The sequence below is a fragment of the Oryx dammah genome, unplaced genomic scaffold (genome assembly GCF_014754425.2).
Source record: "Oryx dammah isolate SB20612 unplaced genomic scaffold, SCBI_Odam_1.1 HiC_scaffold_21, whole genome shotgun sequence".
NCBI classification, from domain to species: Eukaryota; Metazoa; Chordata; class Mammalia; order Artiodactyla; family Bovidae; genus Oryx; species Oryx dammah.
Window position 1 is genome coordinate 23,006,200 of NW_024070205.1, and position 27,871 is coordinate 23,034,070.

The window sequence follows — 27,871 nt, forward strand, 5'->3', positions numbered from 1 at the left end:
ACTCTGGGAGTTGGTGATGGACAGGGAGGCCTGGCGTGCTGTGATTCATGGGTTCGCAAAGAGTCGGACACGACTGAGCAACTGAACTGAACTGATGTTCAGTCAACAAATATTCATTAAGGACTAGTATGTGCTATGTATTGCATTAGGTCCTGCTATTGTAGAAACAAATATTAATACTATAATAAGGCCAGAAGACTAAACTGTGGGACCCCAAAGAGGAACAGAAGGGAGGCTATCAGGAAGGGATCACTTAAAGATGGGTTTGTTAGAGAAGGAGAAAGGCCCAGCACACAGAAGGAGCAGTGCATGCAAGAGCCAGTGATGTGAAAGGCAGTTTGTGTTTCAAGCGTTGGTCTAATGTGTAAATGGAAAAAAAAAGCATATATGCAGCCTCTGTGGGAAAGAGGCAGGGCAGGAAGAAGAGAGCCTGGGTGGCATAAAAGTCTGGCAGAAAAGAGCCGCAAATTATATGGATTCCATTTCAGAGGATGGGTTCTCTCATCCATAAGAAATCCTTCAGCTATCTTCATAATGCTTCTAGTTGAAGAATTCTCCTCTAGGTGTTGGTCTATTCCTATTCCTGGTCAGTCCAACACAGAGACAGGACTGATGAAAAGTGCTCACAGAATGTACACACATCCACACCCTCACCTGGGAGTTCATGACCCCATCTCTGCCCATCACTGTTGGTCTCCCAGAAAGCAAAGTTCCTGACAAGGCTCTTGCCCAGAAGCCACAGCAGTGATGAGACCTGAGTGTACTAGTGAGTTATCAGAATGTCTGGCAAGTTGTGACCTACGTCATGACTTCAGAATTCACACAGGTAGACCCTGAATTTGCCTCATCCGTCTGATGTGGGCTGGAATGGAAAGGCTGATTAATATTGGCCAACTTTTCCTGACTGAAGAGAAGGAGTCAGAGGTCATAGCGGCCTTCAGCAGGCTGTTAGTGACCACACTGAGTAATTCCCATCAGAAAGATGGTGTGCAGTGTGGTTAAGAGCAGACAACAAAGTCAGGAAACTAATGCTCAAAGCCCGGCTGTGGCCCTTCCTGACTCGCTGACATTTTCTTCTCTCAGTTTTCCTATCTGAAAAATGGGGATAAGGGCTTCCTTACAGGGTCACTAGAAGATTTTATAAGTTAGTGTATAGATAGCATGTAGTCCAATGACTGGCACATACAAGGCTCAACAAGCCAGGGAAATTATTAGCTCGGATGACCAAGCTCTCCACCCTTTCCCTGTGTGTATGTGATTACAATGTGGAATGTTAACATTCTGCTCAGTCTTTCCACCCTACTTAATTCTTCAGATTTTTGTCCCACCCAGAATCCTTCAGGAGACAGTTCATAAATTAGCTGGGCCTGACCTGACCCTTAAGAACAAAGCCAAGCTCACAATCAAAATGCTCACCCACTATGCTGAAGAAGGACTTGGCAGGAGCCCGAGATTGGATGGAGAAGCAAAAAAGGAAGTGTAGCAAGGGCATCGGAGAGAGAAATTCTGGGTTGAAGAACCTATTGGCTTCTAGTTAACAACCCAGCACTTATTCTTACTAGATTTTTAAAGTTATTTTTCCTGATGAATAGAGAAATCAGTGGTCAATATAATATCAGAAGAGAAAGGGCAGTTTTTACAATAAAACTCTCCCTAGTCTGGGATTGAAGGTCACAGGGAAATTTTTAAGTTCAACAAATGCTGTGTTCAAAGTGAAGGCTGCATGCCAATCGCCTGAGCCTGTGAAGCCTACAGCAGCGAGCTGGCCTGTACCCAGGTGTGTATCAGAGTGTCCAAGGCTTGGAGCAGAGGTTCAGTCTCTTTTGTGCCAAAGGAGGCTGTAATAAATTAGCCTGAAGCTCACAATATCCTGCAATGGCCAAAGAATTGAGCATTCCAAGGATAAACTTTGAATGTATTTACTATAAACACTAATTAAAAAGCCAGACAATGTCTTAATGGAAAGAAAACAAATTTCTGTTTCTCACAGATGCATGGTTGTGCACAAAGATTACAGTGGGACCCATTAATTGGCAAATCACAGCTAGCATGTGTGTCTTTATATACACAGGTTTTTTCACTTCAGTATCTAGTCACGTATGTATATGCACGATGTTATGACAAAGAGCTTAAAACCTTAAGTATATTATTTTACTGAATTTTTAAAGTTACAAATCCAGTGTACTTAAGGTTTCTAGCATTTGCCTCAACTGAGCATTTCATTTCATTTGCCAAGACTTTCTCTCCCTTCCAATGGTAGAATAAAATCAATTGAACCTCAGAGAATCAAGCTATGGTTCAATAAGATCAAAAGAGCCTAAAAATTTAGGTAATATCTCTAAGGACATGCCCTTCCCTTCTCCTCTGAGACCAGCTTGACTGTATTTGCCCACCCTAATTTTTGAAGTATGTCCACCTGTATTTCGTTGATTTAATTTCCGTTTCCTTTTTGCCACATCCCCCTTTTTGATTTTCATGGTCCACTTGAAGCCACTGTAGTGTTTGGATAACTCATAGTGGGATGAGATGAAACATTCAGAGGGGTTCTGGCTGGTGGAGGGAAGTACAAGCATTTTTCTTAATTTAATGAACATTCTGTTTTGATGTGTGTTTTTTCCTTCAAGCAGGGTCAATGTACTCCCTTACCACCCTGTAACTGAAGACCTCTACTTCCCATTTGGAATGCCACTTCCAGTCTTTCTGGTCTCTAGGTTGTTTTTCTGGGGCATAGAAACCAACCACAGAATGGGAGATGATAGCCCCTGATAAAAAAGGTAGCTGAGTAGATTCCTGGCTAAAGAAGATTACCCACTAAACACACCAAAAGCAATAGTCATTTTACAAGGAGCAGTAACCTGTTGGAGATGATGATGCTGATAAACAGCATCATTGCTGACTTGAAGCTGAACAAGACTAAGAACTGTGCTCAGTTCATCTGTCTATTGTCTCATTCAATCCTTGTAAAAATTTGTAAGTATCCTTCTTTCTTACTATCATTTGGTAAATAAAAATAGTCATGTTTGATAGAGATCAGTGACTTTCCCAAGATCAAAGAGCTAATAAATAGAAGAGTGGGGATGCACATTTAGATCTCACTAACCTCAGAACCTGTGTAATTAACTATTAATACTAAGCCAAGGGACTTCCCAAGTGGTGCTAGTGGTAAAGAACATGCCGGCCAATGCAGGAGACGTAAGAGATGCAGGTTCAAGCCCTGGGTTGGGAAGAACCCCTGGAGGAGGGCATGGCAACTCACTCTAATACAATCTCTTTTGGAGAATTGCCATGAACAGAGGACCCTGGAGGGCTATAGTCCATAGGGTTGCAAAGAGTCAGATACAACTGAAGTGACTTGGCATGCACACATGCACTAAGCCAAGAGAGAAATCTTGCACAAGGGAAAATCTTCCTAAGACTTTGACTAAATTTTCTTCTTTAGAAGTTTTAGAGACTTGCTTAATCTTTAAACTCAATTCTAGAAATCTTAATAAATGTTTGCAATATTCTGCCTTCAAAAAAGATCTAGAACTCACCCTCTTGGGTGTGAATGGAGAACAATTCACCAAAACCCATCAAAAGAAAGAGAATAAAACCTTGGCTATTCATCTAGATCAGAATCTCTCCCAGTAGTACCTTAAGTATGCATACTAAAATCATGTCTGTGTAGTGTTTGTGTTTATATATAACTCTGCTTCTTTTTTTCCTGGTGGTAACAAATTTCATGTACCATTTCTCTCACTGGTATTGTATCAGAGTTTTAACTCTCCTCATTGATTCTGTTGAGGTAGACTTATAGAGCTTAAAGTCACTCAAGATTTTCCATTATTTTGCAGAGGTGGAAAAAAGAGCCTCAGAGAAATGTAGCAATTTACTCAAGATCAAAAGTGTTGTTAGCCAAGAGCATGGGCTTTGGTGTTAGAGTGAGCTTAACATCATATATTGGTTGAGTGATCATGGGATGGCTGATTAACAATACTCTGAGTCTCTGAAAGAGGGGATAATAATGTATTTATTATTAAATTATAGTATTATAATACTATATTAAGTATTATATTAAGTATAAGTATTAATATAAATTATTAAATTAAATGTATTACTATTATTATTTCAAGTTGTATATTATCGTATCATAGTATGTTATTCTACATTATACTATTATTTTATTATATAATAAGATTTATCAGTGTCATAAGGAATAAATGAGGTAATGTATGTAAAGTGCTTCATATAGCACATAGTGATGAATTATCATCATCATTATCATTAACCCAATAGAACAGAGTCAAGACCTTATGCTTTTTAACTCTCTGCCACACTAAACAATCTCCCTATGTGTGTAGAGATGGGTCAAGTACACATATGTAACTATAAAGCCCTCTCCCACTCTTCTTCCAAATCAGATCAGACAAACCTCACTGAAGGTATTAACAACCAAACACTGTCAAACAATGCATAAGCACAACATGAGGCCTTTTTACAGTATTGAGTCTGAACCTATGTTTGTGTTTACAGACCTTCAATAGATTTATGTTCACTGGAAAAGTGACCCTCAGAAAGACGGTTATTTACAATTACTCTTAAAAAGATCTTACTATGACACTACCTTTCAGATGACATCTTGATGAATGACTACTTATAGAGGGTAAAGCTGTTTAACTTAGAAGGCTGGGATAATTTCTAATTTCAATTAATTGTGGGCCCCAATGGGGTTAATCTAAACTTCACACATAAAGATAGCAACTAATGAGAAAAAGGTTACCACTGGAGCGAAAGATGAGAGAGAATACAATATCGTCTTTTTGATAAAATATAAGTCAAGCACATTTATTTTAGCTTCCTGGGAAGTTGGGTTAATGAAACATTAACCTGATAAATGTGATTAATGATAATATGTATGTGAAAGCAAATTGCATGGGATGAAAAGATGGATGTGTGTGTGTGTGTATGTTATAAAATATGAACAAGAAAGAACTCCCCAAACTATCTAACTTGACCATTTCTTTGGAGTTACCATTGTTTGTATTTTCTCTATTAACTCCAAAAATAAATAAACCCAAAGAGACATGTGAAATCTAGCATGCAAAAGTGCTGCTACAATAATTTTGAGAAAAGAAAGTGTTACTCTGGATATTTTTAGGAAAGTATAAGTCCCATGACTGATATTGTTCTTACATGAAGAAAAGTTCTTGCTTCTAGATTGTGCTTCATCATTTTGGCTGCACTTTGGAGTGACTTAGGTGCTTTGCAGAATATTAATGCAAAGCACTGAGGTGTTTGAACTTGCCCCAGCTGATGCTAACGTACAGCCAGGTATGAGAACCACTGTTCTGGTGAGCTTGTTGAGAGATCTAACCCCTTTTCTGTTACCACCAACCCCTTCTGCAGAGTTTGCCAAACAAGTTTAAATGTTAGTTAAATGAATGAAATTAAAACTATCTCTGAAGAATGATTATTCCTTCTATGTTGCTGAGACAAATTGCAAGGGAAAAAAAAAAAACAGACAATAGTTTTAAGGGTTTCTTTCACTCTAAAGCACTTGAAATAGAAATTTCCACCTCTCATAAGAAAAAAAAAAAAACTTCCCTTCACCATTTTAGCATCAAATTTAACATTAAAATTCTACCATGAATTTCTAATAAGGCAGTCTTTTCATCTGTTTAGAAAGTGTTTATTGAGTACCTATCAATAAATGTAGAAGCCACTGGCCACATGATGCTAAACAAATATCCATGGTCTAATGAACAGGTAATCAAACCACTTCTACTCAGTGAAATAAATGATGTTGTCAGCGAAGTCTTCTCTGCAGTGGGAAACCATGGAAGGGACACTTCCTACAGATTGGGGAGATCTGGAAGGCTTTGGAAATAAAAATCACACCTACCTTAAAAATAGGACAGTAAGGCTAGTGGTGAAGAATCTCCCTGCCAATGCAGGAGACAGAGACACAAGTTCGATCCCTGGGACAGGAAGATCCCCTGGAGAAGAGCATGGCAATTCACTCCAGTATTCTTGCTGGAGAGTCCCACGGACAGAGGAGCCTGGTGTGCTATGGTCCATACAGTTGCAAAGAGTTGGACACAACTGAAGTGACTTACTATGCACACACGCATGCAAGAGTTAGTCAAGCAAAAGGCCACTGTTGGGGAGAGCTCAGACCAGAAGGAATAGCATGTTTGAAAGCCCAGAGGCATGCAAGCTATGATGTATATAAAGAAGTAAAAGAAACCCAGAGCATTAGAACCTACACTACAGAAGGTTTTGTGTGTTATAGTTGGAGGGAAGTGATCTCCCAGGGAAGATAGTTATGACCCTGGAGAGGTAAGCCGGGCCCAGCAAGATCATGCAAGACGTTGAAAATATTTTTAATTTTAAGCTTTTTTAGTGTCTTAGATGAAATAGCAGAAAGGCTGGTCATTTATTTTTTTTTATTTTTATTTTTTTCATTTAGTTTTATATAAGGGGAATACTATAACTGGGTTGAAATTTGTTGAAGATTGCTATGACTGCAAAGTAGTGAATATATTGAAGGGGGAAAGACTGGAGTCAGAAAGCTCAGTTCATACGTGACAAAGGATAGTGATTTGTCATACAGAAGTGGCAACAGGGTGAGGAGAAATGGCCAAGAGTCAATAAAAAAATGCCATTTGATGGAAGCAGATGACTGATTTGACTGAGGGAGAAAGATGTTTAAGAGTCTCAGGCCAATTTGTGTTGCCATATGGCAGAGGCCAACACAATATTGCAGAGCAATTGTCCTCTAGTTCGATATTTCTCAATAGTGTACAATTATAGTCTCTGATCATTATTAGTTACTCAAGAAGAGTTATGTTTTGTGAGTACTGTTCAATTGTCATCACCAATAGAATGATATTCAGATGTGTTCTTTCTACAACACTTTATAAAAAAAAAAAAATAAAGCCATATATGGATTTAAAAAAATGTGTCTCAGGTTATATGCAGATCTCTCACCTGACCTATCCAACCACGTGGAACACAGAAGGATGTACAGATTTGAAAGAGTTTATAATAGGCTCTGTTTTATATAGGGAGAGTTTGAAATGCATTTCAGATATCCAAGTGGCTTTATCTGCAGGCAAGTGTCCTAATGAGTCTTATAGCCCTTATAGGAAGAGATTAGATAACAGATGTGGGTTTAAGGGTCATGAGTATGTGGAAGGTAGTGGAGGCCATTGGGGTAAACGAGCTTCAGGCCGGACAAGTATGCAGAACACAAGAGAAGAGTGAGTTCAGAGAAACACCAACATTGACGCCATGGGCAGTGGAGGAAAAGCCAGCAAAGGAAATTGAGAAGAGGCAGAGAAGAGGAAAATCAAGGGAGTGACATAGAGCAGAATCAAGGAAGAAGACTCAAGGAGGGCTCAGACAAGTGTGTTTTACTGAAGAGCCAGACTCCATCTTTGATGTTTGACTGTTGACAGCATCTGAGCCCTACCATCTCCCACCTCCGAGCAAGCCTATAAGAAAGCCTGGGTGCCTCCTCTTTCGGCCTCAGCATAAAGTTCAAAGCATACCAGGTCCTGTTCACAAGCACAAGTGAAAGTGGAAGTTGCTCAGTCCTGTGCAAGTCTGTGACCCCAGGGACTATACTGTCCATGGAATTCTCCAGGCCAAAATACTGGAGTGGGTAGCCTTTCCCTTCTCCAGGGGATCCTCCCAACCCAGGGATCGAACCCAGGTCTCCCACATTGCAGGCAGGTTCTTTACCAGCTGAGCTACCAGGAAAGCCCAAGAATACTGGAATGGGTAGCCTGTCCCTCCTCCAGGGGATCTTCCTGACCCAGGAATCAAACCAGAGTCTCCTGCATCACAGGCAGATTCTTTACCAACTGAGCTATTAGGGAAGCCCTCACATGTACATCTACTCACTCAAGCCCCACAGCCTAACTACCATCCAACTCCCGACCAGCCTCTTTTCCCTGATTACTCAAGCAATTTGAAGACCAACTTGGGATTTTCCCCTTCTCTCCGCCAAAAATCTCATTATGTGACTAACAAATCTCTTAATACTCTCTTGGTCTATGTATGTGTGGCATCATTACTTTCCATAGCCAAACCAAATTTGGGTGGGAGGATCCATTTTATCTCACAGGGTGATTACAACGTAAGCCAAATATTCCCACATAACATTAGGTCCCTGGTGTCTCAGATGGTAAAGAATCTACCAGTAATACAGGAGACCCAGTTTCAATCTCTGGGTCAGGAAGATCCCCTAGAGAAGGGAACGGCGACCCATTCCAGTGTTCTAGCCTGGAGAATTCCATGGACAGAGAAGCCTGATGGGCTACAGTCCATGGGGTCACAAAGAGTTGGACAGGTGTTAGTTGGAGCAACTAACACCACATTAGGTCCAAGAAGGGTCCCTGCATTTGGCAGCGATGTTCATGGCACCCTCAGCTTTAGTGGAGAGATGGGAATGGAGACCTGAGTGTCAAAATGTGAAGGAGAGAAAAAACTACAATATGGGGACGGTGAATACAAATGACTTTTTGGACACATTTCATAAGGGAGGGGGAAGCTGTGATAGCTGGAGAGGAACATGGGTCAAGAAAAGGCTCTGCTTGTTTGAGTTTTAATGTAGGAGAGACCTGAGCACAATTAAAGAGAAGTAACCTGGCATGAGGAAGAGAGAGGCTTCAACTGCAGGAAAGAGGAAGGTGAAGAGGTTGAGGGAAATGTTTTAGAAGGGTTATGAGATCCAGGGTAAAGGTGGAGGAGTTCTTTTTATTTTATTTATTATAAAATATGATTTTTTATTAAAAGAACCTCAAATCAGAAGACCAAAAAATCTCCCAGAGTCCTGTCACTTGCCCATGGTCTTGACATTTTGCTGGTTTTTTTTTTTTCTTTCTATTAAATAAATAAATATATATTTGAGGGTTTTTTTTTTCTTTTTGAACTACAGTTGATTTACAATGCTATGTTAGTTTCAGGTGTACAGAACAGTGATTCAGTTATATATATATATATATGTGTGTGTATATATATATATACATATATATATAATACACAAAGTATATATGTATATGTGTATATATATATATATATATATATATATATTCTTTTTCAGATTTGTTTCCCTTATAGGTTATTACAAAACAGAGTAAGTTCCCTGTGCTCTACAGTAGGTCCTTGTTGGTCATAATTCATTTTAGACAGTAAGAAGGGGGAAAGCCTGTTTGGAGGTGTCATTTGGCTGGCACACCTGTGGGCAGACCTTTGCACTTTGGGAGTAGGATGATCTGCTGAAAGTCAGGGAAGAAGTTTTAGGACTGGAAGAGATGAGGTCTGAGACAGCCTTCAAGAACAGAGATGGTGCTTGTGTATTAAGGTATATATGTGGAATCTAGAGAAATGGCACAGATGAGTCTATGTGCAGGGCAGGAACGGAGATGCCGAAGCAGAGAGCGGACATGTGACATGAGGGGGACAGGGGGTGAGATGACGCGGGAGCCTGGTACTGGTGTATGCATGCTGCCACTTAGAAACCAGACAGCTAGTGGGAAGCTGCTGGGTGGCACAGGAAGCTCAGCTCAGTGCTCTGTGATGATCTAGAGGGCTGGGATGGAGAGGGGTGGGAGGGAGGCTCAAGAGGGAGGCGATATATGTATACTTAGAGCTGACTCACATTACTGCACAGCAGACGCTAACCCAACAGAGTAAAGCGATTATACTCCAACTTAAAAAATATAGACGAGTCTGGGAGCAGGGTGCCAGTGGCAAGTCCCTGTCGTAATGCCATTTTGGACTGCTGGGCTCTGTTTGGTTTGCCTGTTTAGAAAGATGTGGCTAGTTCTCGTTTTATCACTCTCCACCTCCACAAATGGCTATGATCCCCTCTTTCTAGCTCACTTCGTTACTTCATTTTTAAACTATTTATCTCATTCTAAAGTCTAGAAAATTTAGCATATATAAATAGCAGAAAAATAAAAGCTATATTCCCTATAAACCTACTATATAAAGATTATGGCTGTTAATATCATCATCACTTCTAGCTACTGAAAAAGAATGCTAAAAATATACCTTTAATGTGGAAAATAGGGATTGTGTCATTTATAATAATTATGTTCTTGCTTTTATCCATTTACCATATTGTGAATGTTTTCCCATGTCTGTAATATTCTTCTAAACATCTTTAATGTTTAGAAGGATACTTCACAATATGCCTGTACCAGCCTATGATTCTACCATAAAATGGGCATTTGTTTCACTGAATTTTTGTTACCCTAACATCCATTTAACCTCCTTCTCAGTTTTTCCCCCTATAGAATTTATATGGTTTGGGTAATGCTGACTCTACTCAGGACTTCAAGGTCAGAATGCACTACCCAGGCCAAACCATTGCATTTCCTTGTCCTCATGGACTAGATTCAGTGTGAACAGTGCCATCTTCAAATCCCAGAAAGAAGGGGCAAGGGATCCAAGGGCCAAGAGAAAGGGCCTACTGTGGTCTGTGTCCACTCCTATGCTCTCTTGCAAGAAGAAATGATGCCCATGAAACAGGGAGCATGGAGGCTGGGTGCTCCTGGAGGCCAGAGCCTTGGTCCTATTCTTGCAGGTGTCTTTGCTCCTAACCCCAGGGCTGACACACAGCACGCACGTGAGAAAGTGCCAGCTGCAGCTGCGCCTTCCACGCTAACCTCCAAGTGCAATGGGACAAAATTTAAACAAGCTGGATGGAAGAGAAAAGTCAGACGCAGCACTTCTCTTTTTCTCTCTTGAAACAATATTCAACAGACTTGAGAAGAAGCAGGAAGGCAATGTACTTGGCTGATATTTTGGTAGTTGTGTCCTTCTTCCAAAAAGAAATGAACAAAAAGTTATATCTAGCACATGTATTGAACTTCATAGTTTATAAAACACTTTCAGGACATTACCTACTTTGGGCATCAAAACAATACTGTTCGGTAGAAGTCATTACTGCCCCTCACCTTAAGAATGCAAAGTCTGAGGCACATGGCTATGATTGTGGAGTACCTTGTTCAGGGTCATGCAAAGAACAAGGGGCGAACTTGACCATCAAGGGGCTTTTTCCACTTCTCAAAGAAGTGGAGAAGACTAGCGCGTGCCCACTCTGTCTGAGCTGATTTCCCTGCCAACTTTTCTCAGCCTCTTCTCCCCCTGCCTGCATGCCCTAGAAAGAATTTCAGGGCTCCATTAGTACAACGCTGGGCTCCAAGCAAGGGACAAGGCTGACATAGTTTGTTGGGTAAACACAAGCAGCAAGTGACAGTGATTTACTCCTGACTTGCAAACTTCTGATTACCAATCTACTGCCGTATGTAAACAGGTGTAAACTAAGGCTGAAATCAGTTTACACAGTGAGGTAAATAATTTAATCTCTCCTCAGGATGGTGCTTGCAAATGTAAATGTTTAAGCTCAAACCCATGCTGACGTTGTGATGTAAGCTTCCAGTTTCTCAACCAGAAAAGAAAGTCATGCCAGCAAATGGCCCCTGTTTGCCCCTGCTGGGGCGGGGAAGCTGGTGGAGACATGGATGCAGCCTTACTCTTCCCAATGCAAAGCTCAGCCATGGGCCTGGAGAGCTAGGAAAAATCCCTCTGCCCTGAATTCCTCCTGGTCCTGAGACTGTTCTCTCTCCCTCTAGTCTTTATTGCACTGTTCTGCAGACCCCTGAGTTAGTTGGCTGCAGGTGTGAGAGAAGGGAGGCAAGAAGAAAAGAAAAAAAAAGCAAGAAAACAACAGCCTTCGGGGCTGGTTGTAATGTCATTCTCACTGGAAGATGACCTGGGTCCTCCCTGCCCATCAATGTATTCTGATGCAAATTGATCTAGACCCTATGGCCAGAACATGCAAATGTGTTTTTGGTTGTCAAAAACTGTAGACTGTACCTGCTAGAGTCACTGAACCAGGATGCTGCTTCCTATGAATTTTTCATCAGTATTATTCATGTTCTAATTAGTCTGGCTCTTCCCTTGGGCTGAGATAATGAGGAGGAGGCTCCCCCCAACCCCAAATATTATCTTGGGTTTTCTCAGGAGTGAAAGGCTCTGGGTGAAGCCAGACTCAATCCATCCCATACTGAGATGGCTGGATGTAGACTAGAGAAGGGTAAATGCAAGCCAGAAAGTAAGCTTCCTGATTTTCTTCTGCTCCCTTAGAAAATTCTAGTTTACAGTCAAAGTCGATATCTTCTGGAATCACTGGTAATGCCATTGCTAGGATTTTGTCAGTTCAAAAAAAATTTTTTTTAAAAGAATACCTACTATGGTCAGATTTTGAACTAAGTCCCTGAGATAAGTAATAAGACATAATCTATGGTAGTAAAATAATAGTTACAATTTACTGAGTACAAGGAGTTTCTTCTTCTGAAAGTTTTTTCCTTGTTTTGTTTGTTCAGAAAATGTTTCTTTCTTTCTTTTTTTTTGAAACAATTTATTGATCATTTAGCACAAGTCAGGCACTGAGCTGTACATTATTGTATTGCGTGTGAGCTCTATCGTATCCAACTCCATAGAATGTAGCCCACCAGGTTCCTCTCTCCATGGGATTTCCCAGGCAAGAATACTGGAGTGGGTTGCCATGCCTTCCTCCACTGGATCTTCCCAACCCAGGGACTGAACCCACATCTCCGGTATTGCAAGCTAATTCTTTGCCTGCTGAGCTACTGGGGCTGAATATGTATTATCTTGTTTAATCCTCAACTGAGCACTTTGATGCGGGCATTATCCCCAGTTTACAAAGGAAATGAGACCCAAAGAGTTCAGTAACTTGCCTGAGGTTACTCAGCTAATAAAATGGGTGATAACTGGGATTTGAACCGCAGCACAAGTGTCTTCAAAACAGTTTCTCTTAAATTATGCAGCAAAGCTTTTATTCTTTCTGGTCCACCATGCATTTTGAAGAAAGGTCCTCTTGATTTCTGGGTCTAGGAATGTATACACACAAAGTCCAGGAAGGATAAACCAGAAAGACTATAATTACAATAGTAATAGATAATATGTATTGAGTTCTATGTTTTAAAAATAGATTTACTAGATTTCCCTGGTGGTCCAGTGGTTAAGAATCTGCTTGCCAATCAAGGGAACATGAGTTCGATTCCTGGTCCAGGAAGATTCCATATGCTGCAGAGCAACAAAGTCCATGAGCCTCAACTACTGAGCCCATGCTCTGCAACAGAAGTCACTGCAACAGAGAGTAGCCTCCACTTGCTGCAACTAGAGAAAGCCTGAGCACAGCACTGAAGATCCAGCACAGCCAAAAATAAAATTTAAATTAAAAAAAATTAATTCACTGATTCATTTTATATGTATTAATTTACTTAGTTCCTACATTATTATTATTATTATCCTCATTTTACAGATGAGAGACTGAGACGGAGAAACTTCCCAGCATCACATACCTAATAAGAATCTGAGTTGGAGACCACCCTAGGCAATTTCTGCCACAGCCACAACTGGCAATTTCTGCCACAGCCACAATTTTAAACTTCCAATGGGCCTGATGATGATGTTCTAGGACAGAGTTGGATTTGGGTGACGTGTGTACCACTTAAGAAGCTCCTAACACTTACTTTCAAGGAAAATAATAATTTGGGCAGAGAATCTTTTAAAACACACCAAGATGAGACTCTGGAATCTGCTATGGGAAAGCATATCTTTACAGGAAGCATATCTGGCCAGCCTGCCTGTCATGACTGGGGAACACACTTGTGCAATCGAAGAGAGATTATATAGGAAAACAAACAACAAACAGTGGACAACCCAGAAGGTCTTAATGTTATTTCCAAAACAACGGTCTTGGATTTGCAAGTTGAAGAACAGGAGCAAGGTACAAGGGTAGAGAGGACTGCAAAGACCAGGAACGTTCCAACTTACTTCCTGACTTTATTCTCTGTGCCTCCCAGCACGTAGTAGCCCGGTTTGCATTCATATCTGCAGGTAGAGCCCACATCATGGTTCCCTCGGAGGCAGCGAGGCTGGAGCAGGTTGGCATTTGGGATAACAGGAGGAGCATCACACTCCAACTTGCAGTAAGCTTCAGGGAGAGACCAGAGCCCATCTTCGAGACAGGTCAGCCATGGGCTCAGTCCTGACTCCAAGAAAGAGAAGCACAGAATGCTCAGAACAGAGAGTCCAAAAATAAAATAACAAACAGAAAGAACAAAGACCTGTTAACAGACAGTCATTCTTGGAAAGTCACAGTATTTTTTGTGGAGCAGCTTCTCTAAAACGTCAAGTCAAATGTTTATCCTATATCTTTCTACCCACAGAGTGTCTACTGTGCTCTCTCATGTAACATAGAGGTCAGAAAGGTAGTTCTTGACCTGAATGAAAGAAGGGCTACCAACCAAATCCTTACCTCACTCCTCACTACAAATAATAAAAATAAAGTAGTGACAGTATTGTGGAAAGGATTATAATAATACTAGATGACACTTTTATAGGGCTCACTACATGCCAGGCACTGCTGTAAGCATTTTACATGTATCACTTGTGTAAACTTCAAACCTCAAACAACCCTGTGAAATAGATACCATCATTATCCCCTATTTTGCAGATGAGGAAATTGAATTTAAGTAATTTGTCCAAGCTAGTAAGGGCAGAGGCAGGGTTTGAACTCGCAGTTTGATGCAAACTTCTGTACTTAAATACCATACGCCATATGCCTCAGCGGTTTCTCCAAGTTCAATCTATGGACACACCATAGAGTAGTATCATCAACCCACTTCAGGTTTACTAAAGCAGACTCTGTCAGCATGAGCCTAAGAATCTGCATTTATAACGAGTCTGCTGGATCACTGTTGGGCACACCTAAGTTCACGAGGAAGAGCAAGATATGGGGTCAGAGGGACCTCCCTGGAAATTCAGTGGTTAAGAATCTGTGTTTCCGAGGCAGGGGGCATGGGTTCGATCCCTGGTTGGGAAACTAGACCTACATGCTTTGGGGTATGGCCAAAATAAATTAAAAAAAAAAAAAAAAAAAAACCAAATAAAATAGCCTATTCCCACGCTCTCTTAAACAACAACAACAAAAAGATGTGGGGTCAGAAGAAGTTCTACCACATTTTCATCTCTCCCTAGCAGTACAGCTCATACAACTGTGCTCTCATTGCTAAAATAGGACTAAAGGCACCTAACTCATAGACGGGTTGCAAATATTACATTTTAAAATGTGCATGATAAAGGGTATCTGAATTATTAATACTCTCAGAAAACTGTTAGTTGGCTTGACTCCAGAGAACATAAACTCAAATAAAAACAGGAAAGTCTCAATTTCTTTCATCAATGAGATCTTGAGTTAGGGCATACTTCCAAGTGGTTGAGACAAGGAATGTGTTGCCTCTTGCTTGTCAAAAGAGGGTGCTTCAGCAGAGTCAGGTGGGAAGGTCACTGGAGTAAAGAAAATATCCCCAAAGTATGCAAGAGAGAGAACCTGAAGAGAACTTGCATATAACTCCTGCTTGGCCAGACAATACCTTGAAGCTTGGCTGGTGGGACACAGGAGATAGAGCAGCGTTTCAGAAAGTTGGTTCCCTCTGAGCAGGAGAAGTTTGCGTAGTTCACCAAAGATGCATCGGGGACACCACAGTCAAGGGGTTGGCAGCTCACAGCCCGGTCCCAGTGCCCAGAGGAACATGTGAGCAGAATTTTCTTCTAGAAACAGAAAGTTTTCTGTTATCAAAGTCACACAAAAAGGCTTATCAAAAAGTTCCCAGGATTTGGCAGAGTCCTGATGATTATTTGTACAAATATTCACAATGGGCAAAATGATTTTGCCTCCTTCCCTCTTGTCTTAATGTGCAGTTTCACAATACCCAGGTACACTGCTGATGAAAGGTGCATGTGAGCATAAGGAAGTCATTAAATGAAGACGCTCCTCCAGGGTAACTCTTGGCTCTCCTCACACGCTTCTCCAGAGGGCTCTCCACCCTACTCTACCCTGCTGTGTGCTCTGGGACCCTGGCCCTTGTGAGCTTCATGCTTTTGACTTGTGTCTGCACCCAGGGTAGCACTAGTAGGAGACGGAAGAGGCAGAGAAGCAAGGGAGGTGGGGGGTCAATTCTCGCTACTCCCTCCCTTGGGTTGCTGTAGGCTGGCTCCCCCTTTGGCAGAGATCTTCACACACCTGCTGCACTCTTTCTCATGGGTTCTGCTAACTGCCCCTTACAGTCAACTCTTTAGGGGATATTACCCTTTCACCCTGGGATTCTGGACCATCTCTCTGTCATTTCCTAGATCCTGCCCCCACTTTTATCAGCAGTCCCTTTACTGAAGTTCCTCAAATTGCCCCCCTTTGAGCATTCATAGGTTTCCTGCTGGGACCTTTACTGATAAGCTGACTGATAATGGTACATAATAAACATAATCATATTCTCTGAGAATGGTGCCTAGTCTTTAAGAACATCTGAGAATTAATGCACATGAGGCATCTTCCAAACTCTGTAGTTAAATTTAAGAGATTCCAGCCATTTCCTTGGGGCTATGGCCTATGTAGGGGGTCCTAGAATTCATCACTATGAAACAAATGAGGAGACCTTTTTTTTGAGCACTTAGAAGGGCCAGGTACTTTCAAGTTTGGATAAACAAGACCCTTAAGGAGCTACCAGCAGAGCTCATCACAGGTTGAAGCAGTGAATCAGAAAACATCTGAAGTGGGGAGAATGGAAGGAAGAAGAAAGAGAGAGAAGAAGGAAGGAGAAGAAGTTAAAAAGGAAAATGTGGGAGATGTATTTTGCTTATATCTTACTCCCTTCTATGATGACTTGTAAGAATGTTTAACGCAAAGAATGCAAATCATAAAGGAGAAAACATGGACCAAGAAGAAAGAGAATACAAACTGTTCTACTATGTAACAGCAACATCATATATGCATGCTTGTTTTGTGGTGGTGAGATAGCACTACAGAGGCTGGAGAAGGGATTGCCCATCTTGGGTAGGAGGGAGTGTTTCCGGGGAGATTCACATAGTAGATAACTCAGGAACTGGTCTTTGAAAGATGAGCAAGACTTCCCAGCAGCAGAAGAGAAGCAAGGAGAAGAAAGTTTCAGAGTGAGAGGAACAGGATGGGCAGGCACTCAGAGACCTGGACACTCATGGCTTGTTGGGTGAAAAGTGTCACCATAGTAGGTTACCAAAAGTCAAAGGGAGAGAAGGGAGATTCTGGGGCTCAGCCAGCATCCCATCAGGAGACCACAGTGGCACCAAAGCCAAAGGTAAAATGACTGGTGAAAGCACCTGCCACCCCAACACCGACTCCTGCCTGGCTGCCCCTCCATCCTTCCCAATGTTCCCAGGTTGCCTGCCAGGAGGCCCCAATTCAAAGCCAGACACATTTTTCTAGTTAGTTTCAGTTCTTATGTCAACAAAAAGCAGATATCCCTGCTGTCTTGTGATCACGAGCTGGGATCATATCATTTTTTTAGTGGGGCCAGGCTCGGGTGATGGGAGCAGTCAGCTGGAGAGCTGTGCTTGATGATTCCATCATACGACTGGCAAAGGGTGAGCTCCCACCTTCCTTCTCCCAACTTGGCCCCAACTGCAATGCTCACAGCCTAGAAGACTGGCTCCAATCACAGCGATCACTTAAAGAATGTCTCTGAAACACTGCATATATTGTCTGGGTTTTCTCCTGGCTCCAATAAGTATTGACTGTTCTGTTTTGAATTTGCTCCTAATTTTAATGTATTGCAAACACCATCTTTTCTTCTCTCTCCTTCTTTACCTAGCACACAAATGTATTCAGTTCCTACATGGTTTTTGTTCTTTTTCCTTCTTTCCATCTCTTTTCTAGTATGAGGTAAGCTGAGTTAAGGACAGGTAGGTGATAAGAGTTCTGCTTTTCTGACCAGAGCATCACAAACCAAGGAGCTGATGCTTCAAGGTATGTTAAAATGGTATCTCTACACAGAAGTCTCTTTCAGCCATCTGAAACAAAAGATTGTATCTTTAAATTCTGTGTCTAAGCAAGTGAAATTCCTCCACGGATCCACAATCTGCTGAGCAGTCAACTGGTACCAGATGAAAAACAATTCCAATCTTCCAAGCCATTGATACCTGACTACCAATCATGCTTCCACTCGTCCTTCATCCTTCCTCATCTCCCTCATATTCTTCTCAAGCACCATTTACCTTTTGCCTAATGCTTCCTGTCTCTCTATCATATTGTGCTCATGTGTTCTCAAATTTCAAATTCCTCTGTAGAATATGGAAAGCTTTCTAAAGGAAAGAGGGAAAACAAAATTCTTAGTCGACAATACATCATCACGGTCATCATAATGGCAGCTTTGCAGAGAGCTAGGTGCCTATCATTTTGAGAGAAGCTTATGAATTATTTCTACTCAGTCATCAAAACAGCCCAAGGACATAAATATCTCTGATCTAACTATTTTACAAATTTGGAAACAACCTTAAAGAGGTTGGCATGTTTTGCTTGTCTTTACCTAAAATTACACAATAAACAGAGAAGTCAAATTTTATTCCAAGTCTGTCTCCCAAGCCATGCTCTTCACTAATATATTCTAGTACCTTCAGATCACCTTGAAACCCTGGAAGTGGTGCCATGGTAGTTTACAGAAATTTGAAAAATTCAGTCAAAACTAGAATCTTGGTATAAGTCCTACTTCAGTAGCAGAAGAAAGAAAATCATAATTTTTCCTTCAGTATTCTTATAAGGAGAGTTGGACTTGGGGGGAACAGGCAGAAGATGGACCACAAAAAAGCTGATTGCATCTTACCTTGCCTGCAAATTTTGGACAGGTCTAAACTGTAACATTCTCATTTTGAAGCCAAAAGTCGGGATCATAATTTCTTACACTTCTTACATATTTCTACATACACCTTGCTTTTCTATAAATCCATGCTTCTCCTTGATTGTTAGAGTCCTCATTTTTCCTTTCAGATGATTTAAAAACACAGGCCTTTCCCCCATCCAGCCAGGAGGAGGAGCATGCATACTGTCCTTCCCAGGGGCTTGGTCTTAATGACCACAGATTTCCAACTCACCTGCATGGGCCTGAGGTACTGCCCATTGCTGGCCTGAAGGGCAAACCCCCTCTGACAGGTGATAGAGCACTTCATGTGACCCGGGCCACCAGAGGTACAGTTCACCATATCCGTGTGATCAAGCAGCAATGGTACACAGCTGCCCTGCTCGCCACAGGGCCGATGGACACAGCTGGAGACGACAGAAGCAGAAATATCTTACATTGACTTGCTAGGCAGCAGCAAAGGCTTTGCCTCTCCCTTAAAGAAGGGTCTCTAAACCAAAGAGAACACTTTCTTGAAAACCTACATTAAACTCATCACTTCCTTCTTGTGACCTGGAACCCAGCAACATAAAGTAAACAGGAACAATATCAGCTACCAAGCGATTATGAATCAGCTTTCTATGGATCTTCCAGGAAGAGAAAATGATGAGGACAGGTGGGGAGAGTGTCCCCAGAGCTCTGGATGGCATAGAAGTGAATAGATCAGAGGGTAATCCTCAAAATATTTCACAGTCAGTACTTCTGAGACCCAAACAATCAGAACAGATGCAGGGCAAAGATCAGGAGTGAACTCTGGAGGCCCCTGGTTGTGACAGGCAGAAACCTTTCTGTTTTCCCATCATGGGTTGGTCTCAGGGGGCCCTGTAGAACAGGTGTTTGAGCTGGCAGAAAAAGGAACATTTATTTACTGATTGGAATGGAGTATTTTTCTAAACTTTTTATTTAGTTTTGGAGTATTAACAACCAACATTTAACAACAATTAACAGCCAACGTTGTGATAGTTCAGGTGAAGAGCGAAGGGACTCAGCCATACATATACATGTATCCAGTCTCTCCCAAATCCTCTCCCATCCAGGCTGCCAAATAACACTGAGGAGAGTTCTGTGTGCTATACAGTAGGACCTTGATGGTGATACACTTTGAATATAGCAGTCACGTGGCACTAGTGGTAAAGAAGCTGCCTGCCAATACAGAAGTTTTTAAGAGACATGGGTTCAATCCTTGGGTTAGGAAGACTCCCTGGAGAAGGACGTGACAACCTACTCTAGTATTCTTGCCTGGAGAATTCCATGGACAGAGGAGCCTGGCAGGCTACAGTCCATAGGGTCACAAAGAGTTGGACATGACTGAAGTTACTTAGCACACATGCACACATATACCACTGAATATCAACACTGGCTTGGAAGAAAAGCTATGACAAATCTAGACAGCATATTAAAAAGCAGAGACGTCACTTTGCCAACAAAGGTCCATATAGTCAAAGCTATGGTTTTTCCAGTAGTCATTTACAGATGTGAGAGTGGGACCATAAAGAAGTCTCATGCTGAAGAATTGATGCTTTCAAACTATGGTGCTAGAGAAGAGTCTTGAGAGTCCCTTGGATAGCAAGGAGATCAAACCAATCAATTCTAAAGGAAATCAACTCGTGAATGAATACTCATTGGAAGGACTGATGTTAAAGCTAAAGCTCCAATACTTTGGCAGCTTGATGCAAAGAGCTGACTCATTGGAAAAGATGATGCTGGGAAAGATTGAGGGCAGGAGAAGGGGGTGACAGAGGATTGGATGGTTGGATGGCATCACTGACTCAATGGAGATGAGTTTGAGCAAACTCCAGGAGATAATGGAGGATAGGGAAATGGGGTGTGCTGCAATCCATGGGATCGCAAACAGTTGGACACGACTGAGCGACTGAACAACAAATCAGAAATTGAGCCCATGACAGAAAGAAGAAAAAACTCACACATATCAAGCCCCTGCCACATGCCTAATGTGCTAGATGCTTCCAGGACATTACCTCATCCGAGAACTGCTGTCTGGGTCTCTAAAGCTAGTCATGTAGGAATAGGAGAGACAGTTAAACTCCCTGAGGTTTGAGGGGATCCTGTCAGGATCATGACAGCATCAGGGATGTAACAGATTCAAAAGACAGTTACTCTTTTAACAAGGCAGAGCCACAGAGATTAAAATTTAGAGCACTGCCCCCAGGCTGTGTGAATTTGAACCCTGGCTTCACCATTTACTACCTGTGGGATGTGGTTGAGTTATTTATTCCCCAGGGTTTCAAGTCCTTCCCTCATGAGATGAGGACGATAACGGTGTGTACCCATACGCAGCTATTGTTCCTAGGTTCATTCTCTCTACTGCCCCTGCAAATGGCCCACACCCCGCATTCAATGGCCTGTTTTCTGTGTTTCATGTGGTTTTCCCATGTCTGTACCTTTGCTCAATTTACTGAACCTTTTAAAAGGCCTTCCCACTCCAAGAAACCCCTCCAGATAACTTCCTTCTTTGAATCTTAAAGGGAAATTTAAAAAATAACTTTTCTAACATTTCTTTTACTCTATCTGTATTATTGCCACAATTTTTAGTTAATTCATCCATTCTTTGATCCACAAAGCAATGGGTACACAAGTGTCTCCTAAATGCTGCTGAATCTCCCAACTAGACTATGATTTCCTTGAAGACAAATACTGACTTCTACCCACTTTTGTACTTACCGTACACCTTATTGTGGGAGATGCAACAAATGTGTGCTGAATTGAATATTTTCATGTCATAGACATCAAAGTAAGTCAATAGCTATCAAAATGGTAAATTTGTTAAATTTTATAGTGATAGATGGGGATACGAAGTTAAAAAAATCATTATCAAAGAATGATTCAACCGTCTTGCCCTACTGCTTCGTTCATTCATAAACATTTCCCAAGCACTTAGCACATTGGTCTCAGTATTGGGATAAAATAAGTATGCCCTTAAAGAACTCATAGTCTAGTGTGGGAAAACAGCATGATACTTTTTATACTTTCTTGCTCATGATGTTTTTGCCAGTGGTGGTAAATCTTAATCAAAATGACTTCTGTGAATCTCGTCATCATTCATTTGTTTTATTTGCTCTTGAATTCTGTTAGAGGCCAAATACTTTTATCAAGGAACTGGGCAACAGTATAAGAAAGTGGAAAATAAAATGTCATTGAATTGCACTTGAAATAATTGAGAATTGATTTAAAAAGCACTAGTCCAAGAAGTATGGATTTGATTTGAATATGCTAAAGTTGCTGCCTCTGATCTTGTACCCATGGGATTTAAACTATGTCAGTGACATTCTCATTTTTTTTTACCCATGCTTATCAGGCATAGGATGGAGGAATTGGAGTTGAGTGGTATGCAGTAAACGTTTTTCTCCTGCAAACCCTGATTATTCTCCAGGATCGTGTAGTATTTCCTCAGATTCACTACACAGAGCCTGATGAAGGGTATGAGTTGGGGGAGATGGATTCTTCAAATTCAACACTGCTAATTAGGTCTGCAATATAGGAAATAAAGCTTTGTCTCTGAGCCTTCATTCAGCCTAGTGGCATAAGGAATCTGAAACCTGACCATCCTTCATGGAATGAGATGAGAACCTCTCATTAGTGATGCTAAACATCTCCAAGTTCCATAGATACTACATGCCCTTGATATGCATAAGATGTAATATCTCTTCAGTGTGTTAAGCAGAGAGGACTGGAAAACAGAGAGTCATTAACAGTTCTGGTTCATGTCAGCTCACTGCCAGGAAATTAATGTGAAATAGCACGTGCTATTTTCCAGTGACTCCATCCAATTCATCCTCAGTGTCATCACTGAGGACAAATATGTGCTGAGATAAGACACAAAACAAATACTCTGAATGAGCCTCCTTCCATCAAGATGGTGTTCCGTTAACTATGGTTGCTATGACTACCTGTGTGAGAAGTCCATCAGCACTGGCAGCAAGGGAGGCAGAACAGGACAGGGGATCTTAGAAGAGGGGGAAAGTGGCATGAAATAAGACCAAGATTAAGAAAAAGAAAAAGCATCAAACACAGACCTGTTTATGAAGTGAGAAATGGTTTTAGGGCAGCTGCTGCAAATTCTTTCACTAGCTTATATTTCCATTTGCTTCTTTTTTAAAGAATTTTTTTTACGAGGACGGTGTTTGTCAGGTCGTTAGCTTCTGATGGCATCTGGTACCAATTGTAGACTTCTCTGCCTTGCACCCTATCCCCAAAACCCCTTTTGCATTTCTCTTCCACTACAAATACACTGCTTCTCTGAGTGAAGTACTGTATTCTCCGTTTTCCCATGCTCCTGATACATTCTTCGTTCTGGCTACTACTACATTAAGCCCCAATGTCATAATGACAATGTTGCTAGTAAACATAATTAGCCTTCAAACTTTTCAAAAGCTTTCTTCTTATGGTCTTTGGACACATGTCAATGAAAGTGGCAGCAACAAAGCCTTACCATGCCCCAGAGAGATGGGAAGTTAGGTATTTATCTTGGTTTGACATACAAAGAAACTAAAGCTGTTTGGAGTCTGGCTAAAGGCCACACAGAGAGTCAGAGGAAAACCCTCAAACTGGAATGCAGAGCTCTCACTCTCCAGGCCAGCTTAGACCACCAGGCCGTCTCCCTGAAGATGCGGTGGGTCTCCTGTTGCTTTCGTCTCCATTCAGGAGCTAACATCATTGGCCAGGATGAGCCAAGAAGTTCCTAAGCACGGTGGCTTGGGGGAAACGATGGATATATTTCATGGTCGTTCTTAGTTCTGAGCAGTTTACTTTCAAGTGGTAGCAAGTCAAATTAACGATCTCTGTCCAGCTGCCTTTGCCTGCAAGATGCCCTGTTAAGCCTGCTTCCTCCTTGGGCAACCTTATCCTTTCACCCATTTTTTCCAGACCTTTCCTGACACCCCATCACAATGTGTTCTCAGGTAAGGATATGATACACCCAGTCAGACATGATTCACAGCTATTTCCATTTTAATGGGAGACAACATTTGCAGACTGAAGAATGAGTTTTTCATGGTGGAATTTTAAGTCAATAGGACCTTAGAGATTTCACTGTGTAGATGGTCTCCTTACCCATCCTTCCAGCTTTGCTCTCTGTCTCTCCACTTCCCCAGTATGCCTCTATTCTCTCTCTCTCTTCTGGTTCTCCCTCCCCAAAGTAATTGTTTTTGAGGGTTTTAAAAAACGCTTTCAATAGAAAAATTCTGTTGCAAAATGTATGTTATCCCTGGACTATCCTCTTGCATAAAATCTGCTCGTGGGTATCCAGGCACACTTCTAGCACCATCCTACCAAAATAATGTGTGTGTTTCCTTTATGTTTGGGCCTCCGAACGATGCCTTGGGAAATCTCTGTTGGCAGAGTTCCATAAAAGAATGGCCCTCATCTGTCGCAAGGCAGACACTGTCAAGCATCATTGTGTTTTTGACTCACTTAGGCAGCATTTTAAAAATATAGATACCCAGGCTTTTCCCCCTGGAGAGTTTGATTCTGTAGGCTTGTGGTGGGATCCTCACACTGGTGATTTTATTTTACATTTCAAAGTTCCTGATGCTCATCAAGAGTGAAACTCAGTACCACAAAGATTCAGATATGTGTAACCTGAAAGATAAGTCAACAAATTCCATAGGCCAAGACTATAAAATAATAATACTGATTCCAGAAGGAGAAACTGGTCCCACTGTTTCATCATTGTGCTTTAATGTTTTCAGCACAAATTATCACATGGGAGCCATAAGACAGATCAAAAGTATAAAACATTTCCCTAATTCTGAAGAAGCTTTCAATATAGTCAAAGAGAGAAAATAATTAAATCATGTGGTACCGATTATAAATCCATGGCTGTTCCAGAGAAATTTTATCATTGAATAGGATTTGACCTCAATAAATTAATAGGATTTGGAAAGGCAAAAGAGATATGCCAGTAAGTTATCTCCAATGCTTTCCAGACCGGACAGAACACAGCACAAAGCAACACTCTAAAAACCTAGACAAAAATCACCATTTCCTTTCCACTGAGAGCTAAAGAAAATTCAGTAGGTGTGGGTCTCTAATTCTGACTAACAAATTCAGAGAACCTATAAGAAAAAGAGTCATCTTCTATATTTGATCCACTGAGAACTGAAGAAAATTCAGTAGGTGTGGGTCTCTTAAATTCTGACTAACAAATTTAGAGAACCTATATGGAAAGTCCTGAGTATTCACTGGAAGGACTGATGTTGAAGCTGAAATTCCAATACTTAGAATTGGCCACCTGATTCAAAGAACTGACTCCTTGGAAAAGACCCTGATGCTGGAAAAGATTGAGAACAGGAGGAGAAGGGGATGACAGAAGATGAGATGGTTGGATGGCATCACCAACTCGATGGACATGAGTTTGAGCAAGCTCTGGGGGTTGCTGATGGACAGGGAAGCCTGTTGTGCTGCAGTCCATGGGGCTGCAAAGAGTCAGACACAACTGAGCAACGGAACTGAACTACATTGATATGGAAAAGCATTAACATCAATATTTGATGATAGGCTTAGAGGCACGTTTCCCAAATCTTCTCCTGCCTTCCAAAGGTTGGTAAGGAAAGAGCATGGCTAACACCAGAAAGCAGACATCATTCTCAGCAAAGAGCAAACAGACTCACTAACAAATCAGGCACATTTAAAATTTTTTGCATTGCATGAGGCCACTAGAGGGAAGCTGGCCACACTTCCAGCCAAGGGCCATACTTGGAAAGCTGGGTAGTTCCTTAGCAATGGGCAAAGTCCTGGCTGTCCTGTCCACAGCTTCCTCACAGCTTTGGCGTAAGGTTCCCCTGAGGGTCTGAGCTACCCATGAGGAATTTTAGGAGGCTGTGACACTATTCCAGAGTCAGTCAGACTCAATAGTGAAACCTTATTTCTTCCATGTAAGAGTTAATGAGAAATTATGCACCAAAGACCCCATTTCTTGCATGTTCTTGCTGGAGAGTGGAGAAGACCTTTAAAAGTGATCTTAGAGGATAATTCAATTGACCTTAATTTAAGTGACCTTAAAGTTAATTCAACCTTAATTTCCCATTTTAGAGATGAGGAAACACCCTAACAGAAATGATGGGATATTTCAGAACTTCCTACCATACTCAGACTACAATATAATAACAAACATCAAATTAAATTTTAGCTCAAACTCAAAATCAAGATGATATCAGCTTGTGAACTTTTCTAAAGTCAATGTCCCACTTTCTCTCAGGCATCCAATTTGATACCTGGAATCCGGGTTAGTTTAGGAGAAACATTCTGGTTTCAGTTTTTGAGAAATAGCATAATATGATGGAGAAAGTAATAGATCAAGGCCCACACGACTTGGGTTCAGGTCTTGGCATGTCCCTTCTTAGCTCTGTCACACTGGGTAAGTCTCTTAATCACTCTGGCCTTTTGTGTGCAAATTTATAAAATGATGAAGTTGAACTATATTCTCTTAAAGGTCTCTCCCAGCTTTAACATGGTATTTAATATTCCTAGATGAAGTGATGGTGGTATTGGGGTGGGAGTACAGAAAACCCATGAATGGGGAGGATGTGGTAGAGAACCAAAAAAAGAGTTACTCACAATCTTCCTTGTCCAGTGTAAGTTATTTGCTTAATGTTCCAACCTTTAAGTTGTTAAGTTAAACAAAATATTGCAATTCATTTATCCAAGAAGTGTCACCATTGACAAAATAGCAATCCCAGTGGTTTCTGTAGAAACAACTCTTTGAAGGGTAAATAGTAAAAGAGGATCAGATATCTCTGCATTCCTTCACTGTTTTACTGATTCTTATTGAAATAAGAGGCTATGGGCTTAGAAGGAATGTATGCTCTGGATTTGGCCTCAGATGGAAGAAGAATGTACAGAATGTAGAATGGACTGGAAGAGATGAAGTCCTCATTAATCATCCCACCACCAATAGGAAAACCAAATAATAATAACAACATTCATTCTTAGAGAGCTCTGCTGTTTCTCCAAACAAATACAAAAAGATATGGCCTCCATTTTTGGCTCCTCATTCTACCTCTTCCTCTCTACTGGTTCCATCTTTGCTCTATAGGACAAGAACCAGACTAAACGTCAAGTACATTTCCATTGGCCTTCTTGGACAGAACAAAGCCAGTACTTTGAGGGTTTTACTGAAAGAACATATGGACCAAGAAGAGAAAATTGATTCAAATTTTTCTCCTCTAAAGAATCTCATCTGACAGAAACAGGGGAGTCTCAGTAATAATTCTGATTCTTCCATCACGTGACAAAGAAATTAATATTGGACTAAGTAAACTTCTCCTTCCTTCCTGTATGCTGGGAAAGCAGAGGTGTTCTCTGCCCTTCAGTTGAAGTCTGACCCAAAGTTGGCCCCTGAAAAGACCTCTGTCAGGAGACATCCATCTCTTCCTAGAATGTGACCTATTGATAAGTTCAGGACTGGACTCCAGTAGCCCCAGTACTGGGTAATTTGCTTTGTTCATTTCTAGTTCTGGGCCCAACTTTTGCCATGCTTGACTGTAATGCTAGAAGTCCCATCCAAAGGCCCCCTCTTCTTTCCTGGTGGTTCAGACGGTAAAGAATCCACCTGCAAGGTGGGAGACCTGGTTGTGATCCTTGGGTTGGGAAGATCCTCTGGAGAAGGGAATGGCTACCCACTCCAGTCATCTGGCCTGGAGAATTCCATGGACAGAGGAACCTGGCGGGCTACAGTTCATGGGGGTCACAGAGTTGGACACGACTGAGCGAATTTCATTTTCACTTTCTTCTAAAGTGAAACAGATTTCCATCACACAGCCAATATGTACTGCCTTTCCAAAGCCGTCTCACCAAGTTTCAGAACTGACAATTTTAATGTAGTTATAAAATATGTAAAACACCAAAAAAAGAGTCAAAGCAATTTCTGGCTAAGCAGCAAAGAATGTGCACCCTAGAACAGCACCAAGGAAGCATAATCACTCATCAGAAATAACAATAATAATAACAACAAACATATATAATACATATCTATCTGTATAATAAATATATATAAACATTTTTTCCCACAATCTCCATGTGGTGCATTTCCTAATGAAGAGCGATCAATGGAACCCCCAAATGAC

At 41.3% G+C, this 27,871-nt stretch overlaps 1 protein-coding gene across 1 annotated transcript in view; it reads right to left on the bottom strand.

Annotated features, from left to right (window-relative positions):
* Positions 1 to 27,871, bottom strand: part of PAPPA2 (pappalysin 2) — a 303,795-nt gene that overhangs the window by 67,634 nt on the left and 208,290 nt on the right. Inside the window, exons 14-16 of the mRNA XM_040263919.1 lie at positions 18,985 to 19,156; positions 15,459 to 15,636; positions 13,858 to 14,071 (exon numbers count right to left, since the gene is read on the bottom strand). Coding sequence (XP_040119853.1) covers positions 13,858 to 14,071; positions 15,459 to 15,636; positions 18,985 to 19,156 — 564 coding nt within the window. The remainder of the gene's footprint in view (positions 1 to 13,857; positions 14,072 to 15,458; positions 15,637 to 18,984; positions 19,157 to 27,871) is intronic.